This window comes from Rhinopithecus roxellana, chromosome 13 (assembly GCF_007565055.1).
Source record: "Rhinopithecus roxellana isolate Shanxi Qingling chromosome 13, ASM756505v1, whole genome shotgun sequence".
Classification (NCBI taxonomy): Eukaryota; Metazoa; Chordata; class Mammalia; order Primates; family Cercopithecidae; genus Rhinopithecus; species Rhinopithecus roxellana.
In genome coordinates, this window is record NC_044561.1 from 10,229,196 (window position 1) to 10,249,343 (window position 20,148).

At 46.6% G+C, this 20,148-nt stretch overlaps 1 protein-coding gene across 7 annotated transcripts in view; it reads left to right on the forward strand.

Annotated features, from left to right (window-relative positions):
* PI4KA (phosphatidylinositol 4-kinase alpha) overlaps window positions 1-20,148 on the forward strand; it is a 148,658-nt gene that overhangs the window by 35,356 nt on the left and 93,154 nt on the right. For 6 of the 7 annotated variants that reach the window (XR_004052828.1, XR_004052830.1, XR_004052829.1 and 3 more), the window contains exons 8-16: window positions 4,588-4,736; window positions 7,076-7,141; window positions 10,669-10,765; window positions 12,996-13,187; window positions 13,757-13,857; window positions 14,845-14,974; window positions 16,479-16,611; window positions 19,205-19,300; window positions 19,692-19,875. Coding sequence is in view for 2 of the 7 variants with exons in the window: in XM_010381790.2 (XP_010380092.2) it covers window positions 4,588-4,736; window positions 7,076-7,141; window positions 10,669-10,765; window positions 12,996-13,187; window positions 13,757-13,857; window positions 14,845-14,974; window positions 16,479-16,611; window positions 19,205-19,300; window positions 19,692-19,875 (1,148 nt within the window). In the remaining 5 variants the exon portion in view is untranslated. Of the gene's footprint in view, window positions 1-532; window positions 653-4,587; window positions 4,737-7,075; window positions 7,142-10,668; window positions 10,766-12,995; window positions 13,188-13,756; window positions 13,858-14,844; window positions 14,975-16,478; window positions 16,612-19,204; window positions 19,301-19,691; window positions 19,876-20,148 lie in introns of those variants that run through there. The other variant, XR_004052832.1, reaches the window with a different exon arrangement.

Sequence of the window (20,148 nt, forward strand, 5' to 3'; positions counted from 1 at the left end):
TTTTGAAGGAAAAAGAGAATATCTGGGCTTAGATAAATGTAGGAAGCTTTCCATCTCTTAGATCTGTGAGAATGTAACAGGTTACATTCAATATATGTGTTAGAATATATGGGCTAATTTCAGCCACTCAGAGTTGTACCTCTTAGAGACAACTCCTTGTTTAAGTGTAGAATGTATTCCTCCAGGCTCTGAAAATCTCACTGCCACCTGTCTGCCTTTGGGGCATTTTAGGATGGCCATGATGTACTCTTGGAGGCTTCCCTTTTCCTGGTAAACAGCTCATTGTCCACCCTCTGTGGTGAGGGCTCCTCTCCTTGACAGCTGCCCCAGTTTGAGCACATCCAGTAAGTGGCAGATAGGAGCACAGTAGTGTGGCTGACTGTGAGATCCCCACGCATCTCTCCATCAGACCTGGCTGCCGCCCACTTTGCCTGTGGTGATGACCAGGCAAGCGAGCCCTGCTCTCTGAAGCGTCTTACTGTACGACAGACAGCAGCAGACCCTGTGCTTTCCGAGTTTCCTCTCAGACTTCCTGTTTTGCTTGGACTTTTTTTTTTTTGAGTTGGGGTCTTGCTCTGACACCTAGGCTGGAGTGCAGGGGTAAGTCATAGCGATCCTGTGGCCTTGGCCTTTCAAGTAGCTGGGACTTTAGGTATGTAACACCACATACTCAGACTTTTCTTACAGACTTTTCCTTCTGTCTCCCTTCCCAGGCCCTCTTCCAAACTGCTGTAAGAATTTAGTTTTTAAGAATTATTTTTAGGCCAGGAGAGGTGGCTCACGCCTGTAGTTCCAGCACTTTGGGAGGCCCAGGGGGGAGGATTGCTTGAGCCCAGGAGTTTGAGACCAGCCTGGGTAACATAGTGAGACCCTTAAAAAAATAAATAAAAAATAAATAAATTTTTTTTTTTTTTGATTTGAGACGGAATGTCACTCTGTCTCCCAGGCTGGAGTGCGGTGGCATGGTCTTGGCTCACTGCAAGCTCTGTCTCCCAGGTTTTATGTCATTCCCCTGCCTCAGCCTCCCAAGTAGCTGGGACTGTTACAGGCATGCACCACCTACGCCCGGCTAATTTTTTTGTATTTTTAGTAGAGATGGGGTTTCACCATGTTAGCCAGGATGGTCTCCATCTCCTGACCTCATGATCTGCCCGCCTCAGTCCCCAAAGTGCTGGGATTACAGGCTTGAGCCACTGCGCCCAGTGATGAGAATTATTTTTAATAGCACAAATTTGATCACTATTTTCCTGCTTAAAAACTTTCAGGCTGGGCACAGTGGCTAATGCCTGTAATCCCAGCACTTTGGGACAGGCGGATCACTTGAGGCTAGGAGTTCGAGACCAGCCTGACCAACATGGTGAAACCCCATCTCTACTAAAAATAGAAAAACTAGCCGGGCGCGGTGGCACACACCTATAATCCCAGCTGCTTGGGAGATAGCCTTGAGAATCGCTTGAACCTGGAAGACGCAGGTTGCAGTGAGCCGACATCATGACACTGCACTCCAGCCTGGGCAACAGAGTGAGACTCTTGTCTCACAGGAAAAAAAACGAAAACAAAACTAGTTTCAGTGACACCCCCTCCATAAATCCCAAATGTTAGGTCCCTAGTTCCTGCAGCCCCTGTCTTTTGCCATCATCTGTGCCCTCTGTGGGGTTCAGCCACACAGGACTTAGCCCTTATTTCATGGTGTCTTTCTGAGAAGTGCCCGATAATCACAACCTTCCCTTCTTCCTTATCTACCCTTTTTAATCCGGCTGTTTTCTCCCTCCCTTCTTTCCTCAATTGTTCCCTCTTTCCGTGGCCATTTCTTATGTTGGCCTCTTGGTGTCTCAGCTCCCAGTGGTATTGTTGCCCATCCTTTCTGCTGTAAGTTGCTGATTGCGTCCATCTTTAGACAGATTGGCAGTGCGCTGCCAGCTATTAGACACCAGCTTTGACACAACTGGGGCTAAACTCAACTCTTTGAGTCTGTTCTCTAGTGCTTGAAAAAGTCATAACGTTTAGTATTTACTTCTTTATGAATTGATATTGTCTGTCTTATGAAAATGTTACAAATTCATCTGTTTTTCTTTTTTTTTTTTGAGACGGAGTTTCGCTCTGTCGCCCAGGCTGGAGTGCAGTGGCCGGATCTCAGCTCACTGCAAGCTCCTCCTCCCGGGTCCACGCCATTCTCCTGCCTCAGCCTCCCGAGTAGCTGGGACTACAGGCGCCGCCATCTCGCCCGGCTAATTTTTTGTATTTTTTTTTAAGTGGAGACGGGGTTTCACTGTGTTAGCCAGGATGGTCTCGACCTCCTGACCTTGTGATCCGCCCGTCTCGGCCTCCCAAAGTGCTGGGATTACAGGCTTGAGCCACCGCGCCCGGCCTGTTTTTCAATCATAGTTTTTTTTGAGATGGAGTCTCCCTCTGTCACCAAACTGGAGTGCAGTGGCGCAATCTCGGCTCACTGCAACCTCTGCCTCCCAGATTTAAGCGATTCTCCTTCCTCAGCCTCCCGAGTAGCTGGGATTACAAGCATGTGCCACCACACCCAGCTAATTTTTGTATTTTTAGTAGGGACGGCATTTCACTATGTTGGCCAGGATGATCTTGATCTCTTGACCTTGTGATTTGCCCACCTCGGCCTCCCAAAGTGCTGGGATTACAGGCATGAGCCACCGTGCCCAGCCTCATAGTTTTCTATTATAGTTTTTAAATAATTGATTTTCAAACAATTATATGCTTTTGGGTTCCTATTTATTATATTTTTATTTTAATTTTAAAAAATTTTATTTATATAGAGACAGGGTCTCGTCATGTTGCCCAGGCTGTTCTTAAACTCCTGAGCTGGGGCGATCTTCCCACCTCAGCCTCCCAAAGTGCTGGGATTACATGTGTGAGCCACTGCATTGGGCCTGGGTTCGTATTTATTAAACGTCAAATGACTGAATGACTATTTTTGTTGATTTTTTTCCTTCAGTTTTTTTTATTGTGGTAAAATACACATAACATAAAATTTGCTAACTCATTTTTTTTTTTTTTTAAGAGAGGATTTTACTCTGTTACCCAGACTGGAGTGCGGTGACAAATTCATAGCTCAACTGTAGCCTCAACCTCCCAGGCTCAAGCACCCCTCCTGCCCCAACTTCCTGAGTAGCTGGGACTATAGGCACACACTGCCGTATCCGGCTAATTTTCGTTTTTTCTGTAGAGACAGGATTTCTCTATATTGCCCAGGCTGGTCTTGAATTCCTGGAGTCATGCAATCCTCCCACCTCAACCTTTGAAAGTTCTGGGATTACAGGCATGAGCCGCCATGCTTGGCCTTAATTATTTTTAAATGTATAGTTCAGTGGTATTGAATACATTTATAATATTGTGCAGCTGTCACCACAGTTCATCTCAAAAACTCTTTTCATCTTGTGAAACTGAAACTATACATTAAATAATAATTCCCCATTTCCCCTCCCCCCAGTTCCTGACAGCTACTGTTTTTTGTTTTGTTTTGTTTTGTTTTTTTGAGTCGGAGTCTCGCTCTGTCGCCCAGGCTGGAGTGCAGTGGCCGGATCTCAGCTCACTGCAAGCTCTGCCTCCCGGGTTTACGCCATTCTCCTGCCTCAGCCTTCTGAGTAGCTGGGACTACAGGCACCCGCCACCTTGCCCGGCTAGTTTTTGTGTTTTTTTAGTAGAGACGGGGTTTCACCATGTTCACCAGGATGGTCTCGATCTCCTGACCTCGTGATCCGCCCGTCTTGGCCTCCCAAAGTGCTGGGATTACAGGCTTGAGCCACCGCGCCTGGCCGACAGCTACCGTTCTATGTATGATTTGAGTTCCTCAAATAAGTGGGATCGTACAGTATTTGTCTTTTAGTGACAGGTGTATTTCACTTAGTTGCTCTGATTTTGAAAGTTCTAGTAGTGTGCATTTTTTATTCTAATTTTGGTGAGAAAATATCTCAGGCCCTGTAGACCTCAAGCTTTCATATCTCTTCACTTTTAAAAAGGTATAATTCGGCTGGGCATGGTGGCTCACGCTTGTAATCCCAGCACTTTGGGAGGCTGAGACAGGTGGATCACTTGAGGTCAGGAGTTTGAGACCAGCCTGGTCAACATGGTGAAACACTGTCTGTACTAAAAATACAAAAATGACCTGGGTGTGGTGACGGGCATCTGTTATTCCAGCTACTTGGAAGGCTGAGGCAGGAGAATTGCTTGAACCTGGGAGGCAGAGGTTGCAGTGAGCTGAGATCGCACTACTGCACTCCAGCCTGGGCAACAGAGCGAGACTCCGTCTCAAAAAAAATAAAAATAAAAATAAAAAAGGTATAATTATTTTTTCACTTCTCACATATTAAGTTATATTGTCTAAGATGGAAATATTAGGACCATAATATCTGAGTCTTTGCCTGAAAGACACAGGTGAGGGGCATCAGTCCCCAAGGATTTGCAATCTACCCTTTAGTTGTTAATTTAAAAACACGCAGAGAATTGGGATATAAATAAAAGCAAAATCTGCACCTTTGTTGGTTATTGGAGGAGTCAGCTTGAGGAAGTACCCTAGTTGCCTGTGACCATGGCTGAGTTTCCAGCTTTATCTCCCACCAGCCTCCTGCTTGCCCGATGGGACTGCCCTAGAGCCTGAGTACTACTTTTCAACCATCAGCTCCAGTTTCTCTGTCTCTCCCCTTTTCAACGGCGTCACATATAAGGAGTTTAACATTCCATTGGAAATGCTTCGGGAACTCTTAAACTTGGTAAGCAAAGAACTGATGGATGAACAGACTATGGATATGTCAGTAAAATTGCTAGTGGTGAAAGCTTGTATTTTTAAAAGAAAAACTCAGAGTACCAGTGTTTCAGAGTACCATTTAATAGTCATAAACTTGCAGATTAATGAAGGAAGTAGAGTAACATTCATGAATCATTGTGCCCTAGTTTCTCATTTAATCCTTGAGCAACCATGTTGGGGAGGCACCCATGCATCCCCATTTGGAGGTCAGGAAATCGGTGTCAAACACATCATGGATATGTAGGCCGGCAGCTGGGCTGCATCCAGTCCAGGGATTCTGACTCCAAGCCCAGTGCTTTTCCTGGGCTTGACTTCCTCTAAGGGGTGGCTCTTTGGGTTAATACAAAACCTGACTTTTTCATATTTGTGTGCCTTTGGATGACCTTTAGGGTGATACCAGAGAAAACACCAGTGCCATTGTTCGAATCCTTAAACGGCCAGAGCTTTGGTCAGATTCAGGGACCCCGGTTGGATGCCATGGCTCATGCCTGTAATCTCAACTTTGGGAGGCCAAAGCGGGTGGATCACTTGAGGTCAGAAGTTAGACTAGCCTAGCCGACATGGTGAAATCCCATCTCTACTAGAAAACACAAAACTTTATCTGCACATGGTGACAGATCCCTGTAATTCCAGCTACTCAGGAGGCAGAGTTAGGAGGATCGCTTAAACTTTGGAGGTGTAGGTTGCAGTGAGCCGAGATTGCACCACTGCACTCCAGCCTGGGCAACAGAGTGAGACTCCATCCCCCAAAAATTGAAAAATAAAGATCCAGGGGCCCTGAAGTTGTTACAATCAAGCTAGGATGGTTCAAGACAGATTTGAATGGGTATTGGGTGATGATGTCATCAAGGCCAGACTCTCAAGATTGGACTTGCTGGTCAGGAGTTAGAGGACTAGCCTAGCCAACATGAGAACAATGAGAACAATTTGGATAGCATGGAGCAAGTACTGAAGAGTGTCCACCTCCCTGCTATGTGGAGTGTGAATAGAAATCTCTCAGAGAATGGCTTTAGGCTGAAGATGTAAGAAGACATTACAACATAGGTAATAATTAATGAGGATGGAGCCATAATGAATTACTAAATAGGCTAGGATGTTTTTGAAGTTGCTGTCAAGAAGAAAAACTATCCCCAAACTGCTTCTCAGTGTCAGTGCCCCAGACAGAATGGTGGCCTGGTAGAGCCATGACCTTCACAGATGGAGCCGTTCCCAGTACCATGTCAGAAATTCTAACTGAAGACGGACTGTTTCACATCCTTTCTTGGGGTATTATTTTTTGCAGTATATTTTAACTTTTTTCAAGTTTAGGTTTTCTTTTTTTTTGAGATGGAGCCTCGCCCTGTCGCCTAGGCTGGAGTGCAGTGGCACGATCTCGGCTCGCTGCAAGCTCCGCCTCTCGGGTTCATGCCCTTCTCCTGCCTCAGCCTCCCGAGTATCTGGGACTCCAGGCGCCCGCCACCTCGCCGGCTAATTTTTTGTGTTTTTAGTAGAGACGGGGTTTCACTGTGTTAGCCAGGATGGTCTCGATTTCCTGACCTCAATAATCGCCCACCTTGGCCTCCCAAAGTGCTGGGATTACAGGCGTGAGCCACCATGCCCGGCCTAGGTTTTCTTTTAGGTGGTTTTTCATTTCTTTTCCTAGGATGTTTATCATTATCTGTACAGTTTGGAAATGACCTTCATCAACTACTACAATTGTGGATATGGGCAGTTTTGTTTTTTTTTTTTGGTGTTTCTGCGGTTGACAGAACAGTTCATTCCTACACTAAATGCTGTACAGAGAACAGGTGAAAATAATTGCTTCTATTGAAAATTTAAAATGTGAGCTCTAGTTTGAGTACCTAAGCAGTTGTAGAAGAGCCAGTATATCTGGCCTGGGGAGGAGGGAGGTGCCATCAGCTCCAAGGACTGGCTGTGAGGGTGTCCTTGATGTCTGGGAGGGGATTGCAGGAGGATGTCACTCAACTGTGCTTGTTAACCATGAGTGGGTGAAATGGCGGCAAGGCCTGAGGTCTGTACATCCTGGAAACGGAAATCTCATGTCAACAAATTTGAGGAAGTTTGGCTTTTTTCCTTTGTTTTTATGTCATTGCTATCTAAGGTAGGAAAGCAGTCCCAAGTGACTTCAGAATTAAAGGCATTTTGTGCATATAGTTTAATACATAGCCATAATTTGTATTTATTGGCCTTTATCTGCATCACATTTTTCACCATGTGAGTTTGTCACGGGTTTTTGGTAGAAGGAGCTAGCATTCCTGTCTCTGTGTATGTCAGTTGCTTCATAAGGTTCTGTTTCCTTGGTAGGTGAAGAAGATCGTTGAGGAGCCTGTTCTCAAATCCTTGGATGCCATTGTAGCCAGTGTGATGGAGGTATGTTGCTTCTGAGGGCATTACCATGAGATCAGCCTGACTTAAACATGTGCATAGAGAAAGCAGGAAGAGTGTGAACAGGGGCTAGAGTGGAAGGAGTTTTGCAGTGTTTTCACTTCCCTTGTTTATGTGGTAACAATCCACCTGCCACTGAGGGCTTGGTCTGTGCTGGGTACTGTTGCATGCTCTTTTAAAATCATCACCTCTTGGTGCCTCTGACTGGCAGCCAACATCTCCATTTCACAGACAGAAGATAGAATTTCAGGGAGAACTCACTAACATGCCCACATCACGTAGTTATTGTGGGAGCTGGGAGTCTGGCCTGGGTCCCTCCTACTCTTTTATCTTCGTCACTCCTTTGGTGCTTACAAAGCTGCTCCTCTGGGCTCAGCTGCACTTCCTAGGCATATGCAAGCCCTGGTTTTTAAGTGTAAAGAGTGTGTAACTTTTTTTTTTTTTTGAGACGGACAGTCTCGCTCTGTTGCCCAGGCTGGAGTACAGTGGCGCGATCTTGGCTCACTGCAAGCTCTGCCTCCCAGGTTCACACCATTCTCCTGCCTCAGCCTCCCAAGTAGCTGGGACTACAGGTGCCCGCTGCCACGCCCAGCTAAATTTTTTTGTTTTTTTAGTAGAGGTTGGTTTTACCATGTTATCCAGAATGGTCTTGGTCTCCTGACCTCGTGATCCGCCCACCTCTGCCTCCCAAGGTGCTGGGATTACAGGTGTGAGCCACCATGCCTGGCTGGAACTTTTGTCTTTAATGTATTTGGAATCAAGGCCTACAGCATTATTTATGAAATCATTACATTGGTGCTGAGAGGTCTCAGAATCTCAGGGAACATTTGGGTCAGGCCCCTCTTGAGGGTTAGGATGCAGACAGGTTGTCATTTGCCAGGCTAATTATTACCATTGGTATGTCCCGGACCCAGATTCCTTGTTTAAGCCTGGTGTTCCTTCTCTTACCTGATTATAAGACGCACAGTGCCTGATACCACTGTACCTGGGGGTCAGGTATGAAGCAGGGAAGGAACTACCAGGGCCCTTCATGTGTTGTAGACATGTCTCTTCCTGCTTCGCACCCCTGCTAGCAAGCTGTCGCAGATGTGAGATGGATGTGCTGGCTGTGGTTTGGTCTGGGTTGGTTCTTGATTAAGTAACAGAGTTCTTGTTAACTCCCCAAGTTGCATCTGGGCAGTTCCTACCTTCTTTTCAACTCTTTTGCAGGTTGTCGTTCTGCCCATTGGCCTGAGCTTTAGCTCTCTCACTCGCTCACTGTAGACTGAACTTGTGGTCTTAGAGGCCTTTTGTTTTCCATCATCAGTGTGTGATCATTTGTGATTGAGGAAAGATTAGGAGGACCAGGGCGAGAGCTGGGCTGGGCAGTTAGACAACTGGAGACTTATTGGGCCTGCACTTCTCCTCTGGGACCCTCCTCCTCATTGAACCAGGGCAGTTTCTGGTATTTTTTGTTTTGTAATTTGTACTTTAGCATAAACATCCATTTGAAGAAATGGTTTCATAGCTTAAAAAACAGTTTCTTGTAATCTTGACCTAGAGTCTGCAATATACTAATCGTTATCCATAACCAGTGTAATAATCACTACCAATTATTACATGCTTATTATGTACCAGAACTTTACTCATTCACTCCTTGAATCTCACAACAATCCCCAGTTTACACATGGGGAAACGGAGTCTTAGCTAAGGAACTTTATTTACGTAGCTCGTGAGTGATGGAGCCCGGCTGTGGGCTTTGGATGATTGGTCTCCAAGGCTCCAAAGCTTAACACTCGTGTTGTCTGGACTCCCAGAGTCAAAGCCCTGAACTGCTTTAACCTCTTGCAGTCTCGTTTTTCCATTTATGCCCTGTGAAGACCACCAGACGTTGTCTGTAAAGCCATCATTGCAGTGCTGTCAACCACAGCTCTTCCTATCAGTGCCCTCCTGGGAACTGGCATGACTCTCACACTCTCCACATGATTCTTCTTTTCTCCACTTGCTCACTCACCCTCTGTCAACCTTACACTGCATGTCCCGTCCCACTGGCCAGCTTCTGGCCCCTTAAAGATTTGCTATATTTGCAGAGCACTTTTACACTTGTCAAGAATTATAATATTAGCTGGGCATGGTGGTACATGCTTCTCAGGAGGCTGAGGCAGGAGGATCACTTGAGCCCAGGAGTTCAAGGCTGCAGTGAGCTGTGATCATACCATTGCACTCCAGCCTGGGGTACAGAGTGAGACCCTATCTCTGAAAAAAAAAAAAAAAAGAAAAAAACAAGAGTTATAATAAACCATAATTTTCCATCCTACTCAACTGGGAATGTATAGAAGTTAAGGACTGTTGTCTTTTTTTTTTTTTTTTGAGACAGAGTCTCGCTCTGTCACCCAGGGTGGAGTGTGGTGACGTGATCTTGGCTCACTGCAACCTCTGCCTCCCAAGTTCAAGCAATTCTTCTGCCTCAGCCTCCTTGATAGCTGGGATTACCAGCTGGGTAGCCACCATGCCTGGCTAATTTTTTGTATTTTTAGTAGAGATGGGGTGTCACCATGTTGGACAGGCTGGTCGGGGTGTCACCATGTTGGACAGGCTGGTCTCGAACTCCTGATCTCGTGGTCCACCTGCCTTGGCCTCCCAAAGTGCTGGGATTACAGGTGAGAGCCACTGCACCCAGCCTTTTTTTTTTTTTTTTTTTTTGAGACGGAGTTTTGCTCTTGTTGCCCAGGCTGGAGTGCAATGGCACCATCTCGACTCACCGCAACCTCTGCCTCTCAGGTTCAAGCGATTCTCCTGCCTCAGCCTCCCAAGTAGCTGGGATTATAGGCATGCGCCACCACGCCTGACTAGTTTTGTATTTTTAGTAGAGACAGGGTTTCTCCATGTTGGTCAGGCTGATCTCAAACTCCTGACCTCAGGTGATCAACCCGCCTTGGCCTCCCCAAGTGCTGGGATTACAGGCATGAGCCACTGCCCCCAGACTGGACTATTATCTTTCTTAACTCATTAGACCTTATGCGAATTTTTTTTTTTTTTTTCAGAAGAAGAATAGTGCTGCATTTCAAATAGATTCCTAAAGAATAATTTAAAATGCGTTTTAATTACAAAACATGAATTGTATCTGAAGGTGTCCTGGCTGTAATGTCTATCCTTGGGATGATGGACAGTGTGGATCCCTTACTCTGGTGGCCTTTGTTAGTCTTCCTCCTTCACCACTTCCCATGTTCCTGTTTGGGCCAATGATGGCCAAAGGTGGCGAGCTTCAGCCACAGCAAGGAGGTTCCTACTAGGGTGCAGATGGCTGCTCCCCCGCAGGCATCTCTGGACTGCATGAGCCTCCTGTTTTCCTTGATCCGATGCTTAAGAGGATGAAGACAGTAAAGTGTCCAAGTGATGAGTCGTGATAAACAGTTACTTCATTTAGAATGCTAAGTCACGAATCACCATTCCACAGGGCCTTGCTGTGAAGGCAAAGGGTGGGCAGAAGGGAGTTTCTGTTCTGTAGTCATGTGTGTCTGCCTTCCCTGCAGGCCAACCCCAGTGCTGATCTCTACTACACTTCCTTCAGTGACCCCCTCTACCTGACCATGTTCAAGATGCTGCGCGACACTCTGTACTACATGAAGGGTAAGGACAGTTTGCCCGTGTGTTTGTGAGTACAGCAAGACTGACTCGCAGGCCACTGTCACATGCTAGTGGTTGCAGACTGGTACTCACTTTCTGCTGGGGCCACTTAAAAACACATATGAGCAATGTGGTTATGTTACTGGAATTTTGGGAAAAAAGCAAATTTAAAAAATCTATCCATGATCCTGCAACCCTGGTACCATCAGTGACGGCTCCTTTGCTGAGTTTATTTCCTAAGGTGTTTTTCTAAAATGTGCATGTTATATTGTCCTAAGCACACTAAGCACAGATACAGTTTTACATACCATTTAGATATTTTAGAAAATAAAAAAAGAGGCCGGGCGTGGTGGTTTACGACTGTAATCCCAACACTTTGGGAGGCTAAGATGGGCGGATCACTTGAAGTCAGGAGTTCGAAACCAGCCTTGCCAAACAGGGTGAAACCCTGTCTCTACTAAAAATAACAAAAAAAGTTAGCCAGGCGCGGTGGCATGCACCTGTAATCCCAGCTACACAGGAGGCTGAGGCAGGAGGATTGCTTGAACTCGGGAGGTGGAGGTTGCAGTGAGCCCAGATCGTGCCACTGCACTCTAGCCTGTGTGACAGAGTGAGACTCCATCTCAAAAAAATTTAAAAAAAGAAAATGAAGCACTTGTAATACATGTAATCTCTTAACATAGAGATACTAGCTTTTTTTTTTTTTTTTTTTTTTTTTATAGACAGTGTCTTGCTCTGTCACCCAGGCTGGAGTGCATTAGCATGATCTGGGGTCACTGCAACTTCTGCCTCCCGGGCTCAAGCTATTCTCTCGTGCCTTAGCCTCCCAAGTAGCTGAGATTACAGGTGTGTGCCACCATGTCTGCCTAATTTTTGTATTTTTAGTAGAGATGGGGTTTCACCAGGTTGGCCAGGCTGGTCTTGAACTCCTGGCCTCAAATGATCCACCCCCCCCCCCCACCCGCCCTTGGTCTCCCAAAGTGTTGGGATTACAGGTGTTAGCCACTGCACCCAACCGGAGACAATAGCTTAATAGTTAACATGCACACACAACAATTTAGCATTTTCTTCTAGTCCCTCGTTCATGATTTTTTCTTTCCCAGAAGTAAGGAAACAATCTTTTATGCATTTTACAAAATGTTTTTCCTGTGCTCTCCGCTCACACTGTTGAGTGTTCTTTGTAAGCATAAGTTTTGATGAGCACGTAATATTTTATCAGGAAGATATAACAAAATTTAGTAACCACTTTCCTAATCTGATTCTGAACATTCCTCCGAAGCTGAGTCATCTGGGGCCACAGCAAGGGTTGAGACTCCCTAAGAAGGGGCATCAGGGATTGCCCCTGCCCTCCCCACTCATGCTGTGTGTCGCTGGCTGCCTTGGCTGGGCCGACTTGTGGGCATCATCGTGGCTCTCCTGAATTTTCCACGCCCTGGGGATGAGAGTTTGAAAAGTCTCTCAAACTCAGGGTGAGTGCTCTAAGATCCAGATAATTCTCTTCTCAAGGCTGCAACCAGTTTTTCCCCTTCTCTGACAACCCTTTTCTTTTTCTTTTTTTTTTTTTTTGAGATGGAGTCTCGCTGTGTCGCCCAGGCTGGCGTGCAGTGGCGCCATCTCGGCTCACTGCAAGCTCCGCCTCCCGGGTTCACGCCATTCTCCTGCCTCAGCCTCCCGAGTAGCTGGGACTCCAGGCACCCACCACTATGCCTGGCTAATTTTTTGTGTTTTTAGTAGAGATGGGGTTTCACCATGTTAGCCAGGATGGTCTCGATCTCCTGACTTTGTGATCTGTCCACCTCGGCCTCCCAAAGTGCTGGGATGACAGGTGTGAGCCAACGCACCCGGCCCTGACAACCTTTTTCTTAAAAGAAAAAAAAATCACAGAAGTATCTCATATTGTCAGTGGAAGTAGTTCCAGGGATGATACTTCCCAATTTATATGTTTCATGTATTCAGGTTTTAGTACATTGACTGCTTAAAACAAAGCATGGCTGTAACGTCCCCGGGAAATTATCATTTCCTCTGATTGCCAGGTTATGTGCATGTGGAGGACAGCTGTGCACTTCCTATCCAACTTCTTTCCAGTGGGCATTCTTGGACCCACAGTGGCCAGTAGCAAATGCTACTTTTCTGGGGTTTTTGTTAAAAGGGGAAGACTGTAGCTGCTGCCAGCATTGCCTGTGTTCTACTGTAGTTTTGTTCCTAGCTGTGATGCCACACTCTTTTCCTGCAGACCTCTCGACCTCTTTTGTGAAGGAGATCCATGATTTTGTGCTGGAGCAGTTCAACACGAGCCAGGGGGAGCTCCAGAAGATTCTACATGACGCAGACCGGATCCACAATGAGCTGAGCCCCCTCAAATTGCGCTGCCAGGCTAATGCTGCTTGTGTGGACCTCATGGTGTGGGCCGTGAAGGACGAGCAGGGTGAGACAGACTGCCTTGCCTCTCATGTGAGCTCCAGGCGTGCCCCAGAGGCTTTCTTCCCACAGGTTTCCCCAAACGACTTCTAGAATGCTTGGCTCTGTTACTAGCAGGGGCAGTTGCAATAGACCTCCTGGGCACGTGCAAAGTGAAGCATCAGCCCCTGCTGTGCTCTGTACATCTGGTGTCCTGTCCTGCATGGAGGGCACTGGACCTGGGAGGATGGGGATGCCCGTGGCCTCAGGGCCTGTGTGTGCTCTCTGCTGCATCTCGCTGGTTCTTTAGGTTTTTCTGTGGTGACATGGAAGCTCAGTGCCTTCAGGTGAAGTGTTTTTCTAGGGGAGGAGTAAAATGGGAAGTTTTCCTGTGGAATGGACCATTGCGGGGATGAGGGGGCTTGGGGCCAGTGGAGGAGAGAGAGTCACACACTGTGTGACCTCTCAGTATGAATAAGCCCCGCCTAAAGTATGTTCCTGGGATTTTATTAAATTCTATGCTTACTTGTTGGATAAGTGTGTTAGAAAGACTGGCCTGTGCTGATCACTTATCTCCTCTTCTGGTTTTGAATTAAGGTGCAGAAAACCTTTGCATCAAGCTATCTGAGAAGCTGCAGTCCAAGACGTCCAGCAAAGTCATCATTGCTCACTTGCCCCTGCTGATCTGCTGTCTGCAGGTCAGTCTCCCTGAACCCAGAGAGGCTCAAATCCCATCTGTAGGGCTTCCCTCTGGTCACGCTGTTGCTGTTCAGGCTATGTTGGGCACACCAGCAGTGGAGACCATGCGGATTCTGTCTTTAGAAGCGTTAACCAGTGCCTGCTGTGCACAGTTCATCACTAAGTGTGGGCTGCCCCCTACAGGATGCCAGGGCTTTCTGCAAGTGGCATCTGGGTGCAGCTGGCTTCAGTTCTCATTTGTTGTGAGGCTGTAGGGCCATTCCCAAGGTCTGTTGGGGAAGGACTGTTGACATGTGCCATGGGGCCACGCAAGGGGACGTCCTCTGACACCCACAGTGCTAGCTCTGCTCTGCCGAGACTCTTACCTTGTCACAATCCCACTAACTCCACACCTGCCATTGTTTAAAAATTCTATTTTGCCCCTTTCTTCTTTAGTTTGCTTCCTAAAGAGATGAGCACACTTTAACAATCTATATCCTGTGGCCAGGTACGGTGGCTCACGCCTGTAATCCCAATACTTTGGGAGGCAGAGGTAGGAGGGCCGCTTGAGCCCAAGACCAGCCTGGGCAATGTAGTGAGACCCCATCTCTACAAAAAATTTAAAAAATTAGAATGTTAGGGATGATGGTGTGTGCCTACAGTCCCAACTACTCAGGAGGCTGAGGTGGGAGCATTGCTTAAGCTCAGTAAGTCAAAGCTGCAATGAGCTGTGATCGTGCCACTGCACTCCAGCCTAGGTGACAGAGCAAGACCCCGTCTCAAAATCAAAACAAAAAAACAGTAGTTGGTGTCCCCTATAGGTGGAGGAGAACCAGCACCATCCCTTCCCTGTCTTTTTATGTCCTGGGCAGGTGGCCTGTGGGAGCTCTGACCTTGGAAGTTTTGGGTCAAACTTGGGTACTGAAGGGTTGAGCATCTCCCTGCTCAGGGCCTACTCAGATGGTCCCACACCAGAGGACATGTGACAGGTTGATGGTGTGTTGCAGGGTTTGGGCCGCCTGTGTGAGAGGTTCCCGGTGGTGGTACACTCTGTGACACCGTCCTTGCGAGACTTCCTGGTCATCCCGTCTCCAGTTCTGGTGAAGCTCTACAAGTACCACAGTCAGTACCACACAGGTAATAACAGACCGTGTGCCCTTCAGGCCCTGAGAAAGGGGCTGTGTGAGCCCCACACAGGTTTCATGACTGTACCTGGACACATTCCTTCGCCACACCTTTCCTTCTGTCTTTCCCTCTGCGTCCCATCGAAGCTCCAGGCCTTTCCTCCCTGGTCTTCTCTCATCCTGTATTCACGTTACCACCAAAAGCCCCTTCAAGTCCTGTTTTCTTTTCGACATCTCTCACTGTGGAAGTCTGAAATGCAAATCCTGTGTGCCCCAAACACGTGGCCAGGGGCCCAGTCCCTGCTACCCGTGCAAGAATGGATTATGATGTTTCCACGTATGATGAAACAATAATTAATATTAATTAATTAAACACCTACTGTGTGCTAGTGGCTCTGATGTAGTATCACCCTGTTACCCACAGTCTCATGAAAGTGGCCGGTTTTTTTTGTTTTTTTTTTTTCTGAGACAGAATCTTGCTCAGTCGCCCAGGCTGGAGTGCAGTGGCGCGATCTTGGCTCACTGCAAGCTCTGCCTCCCAGGTTCACGCCATTCTTCTGCCTCAGCCTCCCAAGTAGCTGGGACTACAGGCGCCTGCCACCACGCCCAGCTAATTTTTTGTGTATTTTTAGTAGAGACTGGGTTTCACCATGTTAGCCAGGATGGTCTCAATCTCCTAACCTTGTGATCCACCTGCCTCAGCCTCCCAAAGTGCTGGGATTACAGGCGTGAGCCACTGCACCCAGACTGTGTATACATTTTTTCTTTTTTTTTAACAGAGTCTTGCACTGTTGCCTGGGGTGGGAATGCAATGGTGCGATCTCAGCTCACTGCAGCCTCTGCCTCAGCAATTCTCCTGTCTCAGCTGTTTTTATCTTTCCCTTCAGATGAAGACTTAAACTCAGAGCAGTTTAAAGATTTAACCAGGCATGATGGTGCTCATCTGTAGTCCTAGCTACTCGGGAGGCTGAAGCTGTAGGATGCCTTGAGCTCAGGAGGTTGAGGATGCAGTGAGCTGTGATAGCGCCGCTGCACTCCAGCCTGGGTGACAGAGCAAGACCCTATCTCAAAAACAAACAAACAAAAAACAAGACTTTCCTGGACCTCATAGTGGGGAAGGTTCTCTCAGGCTCTAAGGTCCCTGCTCTCCCAAGCGTCCCCGACCCTTCCAGGCTTTGTCCACGTTAGTGAGATAACTCTAAGCCCTGGGCCATGCCTCGCTTGCCCTCAGGGGTGCCTTTGGTGGTTGGTCATCAGTACTTTTGAACAGTTTATTGAGAAATTGCTGGTTTTCTATATTTATCACTTTGTAACCTGAGTATTCTTCCTTTTGATTTAAACATACTATTTCCTGTTGGTCTTAGACTCTTCTGTTTCTGAAATATTTGGGTCAGATGTTTTTAGAGTGATCATTTTGCTTTTATAAATCAGCATATCATCTTGGTTTTTGAATTACAAAGAAGGTGCTGGTAAATGATAGGCTTAACCAGCTATATATTTGAATTTTTTACTTTCAGTTGCTGGCAATGATATAAAAATCAGTGTGACCAATGAACATTCCGAGTCAACCCTGAACGTCATATCGGGTAGGAAGAGCCAGCCCTCCATGTACGAGCAGCTCCGAGACATCGCTATTGACAACATCTGCAGGTGGGAAGCCGGGCAAGTGGCGAGTAGACAGCAGTGCTCCAGACAGCGGGTTATTACAAAATAAGAGACATTTATACTTTTTTTTTTTGAGATTGAGTCTCTCCCTGTTGCCCAGATTAGAATGCAGTGGCACAATCTCGGCTCACTGCTACCTCTGCCTCCTTGGTTCAAGCGATTTTCCTGTCTCAGCCTCCCCTGAGTAGCTGGAATTACAGGCATCCACCACCACGCACAGCTAATTTTTGTATTTTTAGTAGAGATGGGATTTCACCATGTTGGCCAGGCTGGTCTCGAACTCCTGACCTCAGGTAATCCACCTGCCTTGGTCTCCCAAAGTGCTGGGATTACAGGTGTGAGCCACCGCACCCAGACCATTTTTACTTTTTTTTTTTTTTTTTTGATACAGAGTCTCGCACCGTTCCCTGGGGTGGGAATGCAGTGGCGTGATCTCAGCTCACTGCAGTCTCTGCTGCAGCAATTCTCCTGCCTCAGCCTCCCAAGTAGCTGGGATTACAGGTGCACACCACCATGCCTGGCTAATTTTTTGTATTTTTAGTAGAGACAGGATTTAACTATGTTGGCTAGACTGGTCTCGAACTCGTGACCTCGTGATCCGCCTGCCTCAACCTCCCAAAGTGCAGGGATTACAGGCATAAGCCACCACACTTGGCTGCATTTATACTTTTTTAAAGCTTGTTTCTAATTATTTTAAGTCTACACTTGATCTGTAAAGAGGAATTGTTTCATATTTTACTTCTTTTCTTTTCCTGATCATAAACATAATAAGAGGCCTGGCGCAATGGCTCACACCTGTAATCCCAGCTACTTGGGAGGCCGAGGCAGGTGGATCATGAGGTCAGGAGTTCAAGACCAGCCTGGCCAATATGGTGAAACCCCGTCTCTACTAAAAATACAAAAAATTAGCCGGACATGGTGGTGCATGCCTGTGATTCCAGCTGCTTGGGAGGCTGAGGCAGGACAATCACTTGAACCCGGGAGGCAGAGGTGAGCTGAAATCATGCCACTGCACTCCAGCCTGGGCAGCAAGAGTGAAACTCTGTCTCAAAAAATGTAATAAGAAATTCTTCCTTAAAAAAAAAAAAAAAAAAAAAACAAACAAACAAACAAACAAAAAAAACGGAGTCTTACTTTGTCACCCAGGCTGGAGTGCAGTGACCTGGTCTCGACTCACTGCAAGCTCCACCTCCCGGGTTCATGCCATTCTCTTGCCTTAGCCTCCTGAGTAGCTGGGACTACAGGTGCCCGCCAGCACGCCTGGCTAATTTTTTTTGTATTTTTGTGTGTGTGTGTGTTTTTTGTAGAGATGGGGTTTCACCATGTTAGCCAGGATGGTCTCAATCTCTTGACCTCGTGATCTGCCCGCCTCTGCCTCCCAAAGTGCTGAGATTACAGGCATGAGCCACCGCACTTGGCTAAGAAATTCTTACTAGAGAAAAATTGTAATGTATAGAAAAGTAAAAAGACAAGGATTACCCATTAGCTCACCATCCAGAGTAACGTATCATCATATTTTCTTTACCTTGTTTTCTGTGGAATATTTAATATAAATGTGAGGTTTTTAAATATGATCAGGTACCCCTTGCTGCCCAGACTCCTGCATTGTGGACTCTTTTTCTTCCAACTTGGGAGCCAAATACAGTCTGATTCCATGCAAATGCCTCTTTGCCTGGATTCTGGTTCCTTGCCATTGAAGCTAAATCAGGATGGCAGCTTGTCTGTCAGACTCAAACTGTTCTCTAAACTCTGGCCCAGGAGCCAAACAGATGTGGAGAGCTAGTACATCTTACAAGATTTTATATTTTTAGGGGCTTTAAATTTTTCCCCTTTTCCCTATAACATAAATGTTTCTCCTTACCATGAAAACCTTAGTATATAATTGTGATGTTTCCTCTGCTATCTTGGGACCATTTGTCTTTTCTTTTCTTTTTTTTTTTTTTTTTTTTTTTTTTTTTTTTTTTTTTTTTTTTTTGAGACGGAGTCTTGCTCTGCTGCCCAGGCTGGAGTGCTGTGGCCGGCTCTCAGCTCACTGCAAGCTCCGCCTCCCGGGTTCACGCCATTCTCCTGTCTCAGCCTCCCGAGTAGCTGGGACTACAGGTGCCCGCCTCGTCGCCCGGCTAGTTTTTTGTATTTTTTAGTAGAGACGGGGTTTCACCGTATTAGCCAGGATGGTCTCGATCTCCTGACCTCATGATCCGCCCGTCTCGGCCTCCCAAAGTGCTGGGATTACAGGCTTGAGCCACCGCGCCCGGCCCCATTTGTCTTTTCAATCAGTCTCTGTGACCTTAAGGAACAGTACAGGGGATTGAAATTGGAATTAGGGTGAGCATGATGTTCCAAAGGAAACTGTTCTGGGCAAAATAATGAAATTATTGTTTCTGACTGAGATATTTATCAAGTGGGCAAAATCTGGAGTAATTCTTTGAATTCATTCTGTGTTATGACCTCCAATTTTGGGGGAAGAAAATTTGAGCAGTTCTTTAAACTTTGTAGGCCTAAGAAAGGAAAAATTAAAAAACAAAAAACCTATCTTGTTTTGATGCCTCAATGCCACATGAGTTTTCTTGCTGCTCAGGTGCCTGAAGGCTGGATTGACGGTGGACCCAGTGATCGTGGAGGCATTCTTGGCCAGCCTGTCCAACCGGCTCTACATCTCTCAGGAGAGCGACAAGTACGCCCCCATTCCTGTCTCTCAGAGACAACCCATTGTTCTCAGCAGGCTTGTGTGGGGCACCTGGCATTGTGCGTATGGATGCGTCTGTCCTTATCTCCTTGCCTCAGAGCATAGGCACGCATCAGGGTTGTCACAAGATTTAAGGTGAAGTCCACCTTGGAACGTACTTCCTGGACCGCTGTGTGGAAGTCGAGAAAGATCTTGGTCATCCAGCCTAGTACCTGGGGCTTGCCTTTCTGCTGGTGGTTAAAATCCTGGACTGTCAGTTTCAGATGAACACTTCATCAAGATTGTTAGGAAATTAAGGTCTAGATCGTAGTCTCTGGGTACTGTTTCACTACTGCATGCTGGAGGACTGTTGCTAGGGCGCTTCTTCTTCCTTCTGTAGGGACGCTCACTTGATTCCCGACCACACAATCCGAGCCCTGGGACACATCGCAGTGGCCTTGAGGGACACCCCGAAGGTCATGGAGCCCATTCTGCAGATCCTGCAGCAGAAATTCTGCCAACCACCCTCCCCTCTTGATGTGCTGATTATTGACCAGCTGGGCTGCCTGGTTATCACCGGAAATGTAAGGGAGGCCAGAGTCGGGACACCACTAACCCTGTTACATTACAAGCTACATTGAACTCTTGACTGTAAGGGATGTACAAATACAGATTAAATATACCTTGCAGATGAGCTAAATGCTGACAACTGTTTTAACACTGAGTAGTAAGAATAGTGTAAAGTGCCATGAGTGCTATGGAAAAAGAGGTTTAATTTCTTGTCAGTGTATTATAACAGAATATTTGAATCTAAGCCAAGTTCCTTTTAGCTTTTAATTTGAGGTTTGATTAAAGCT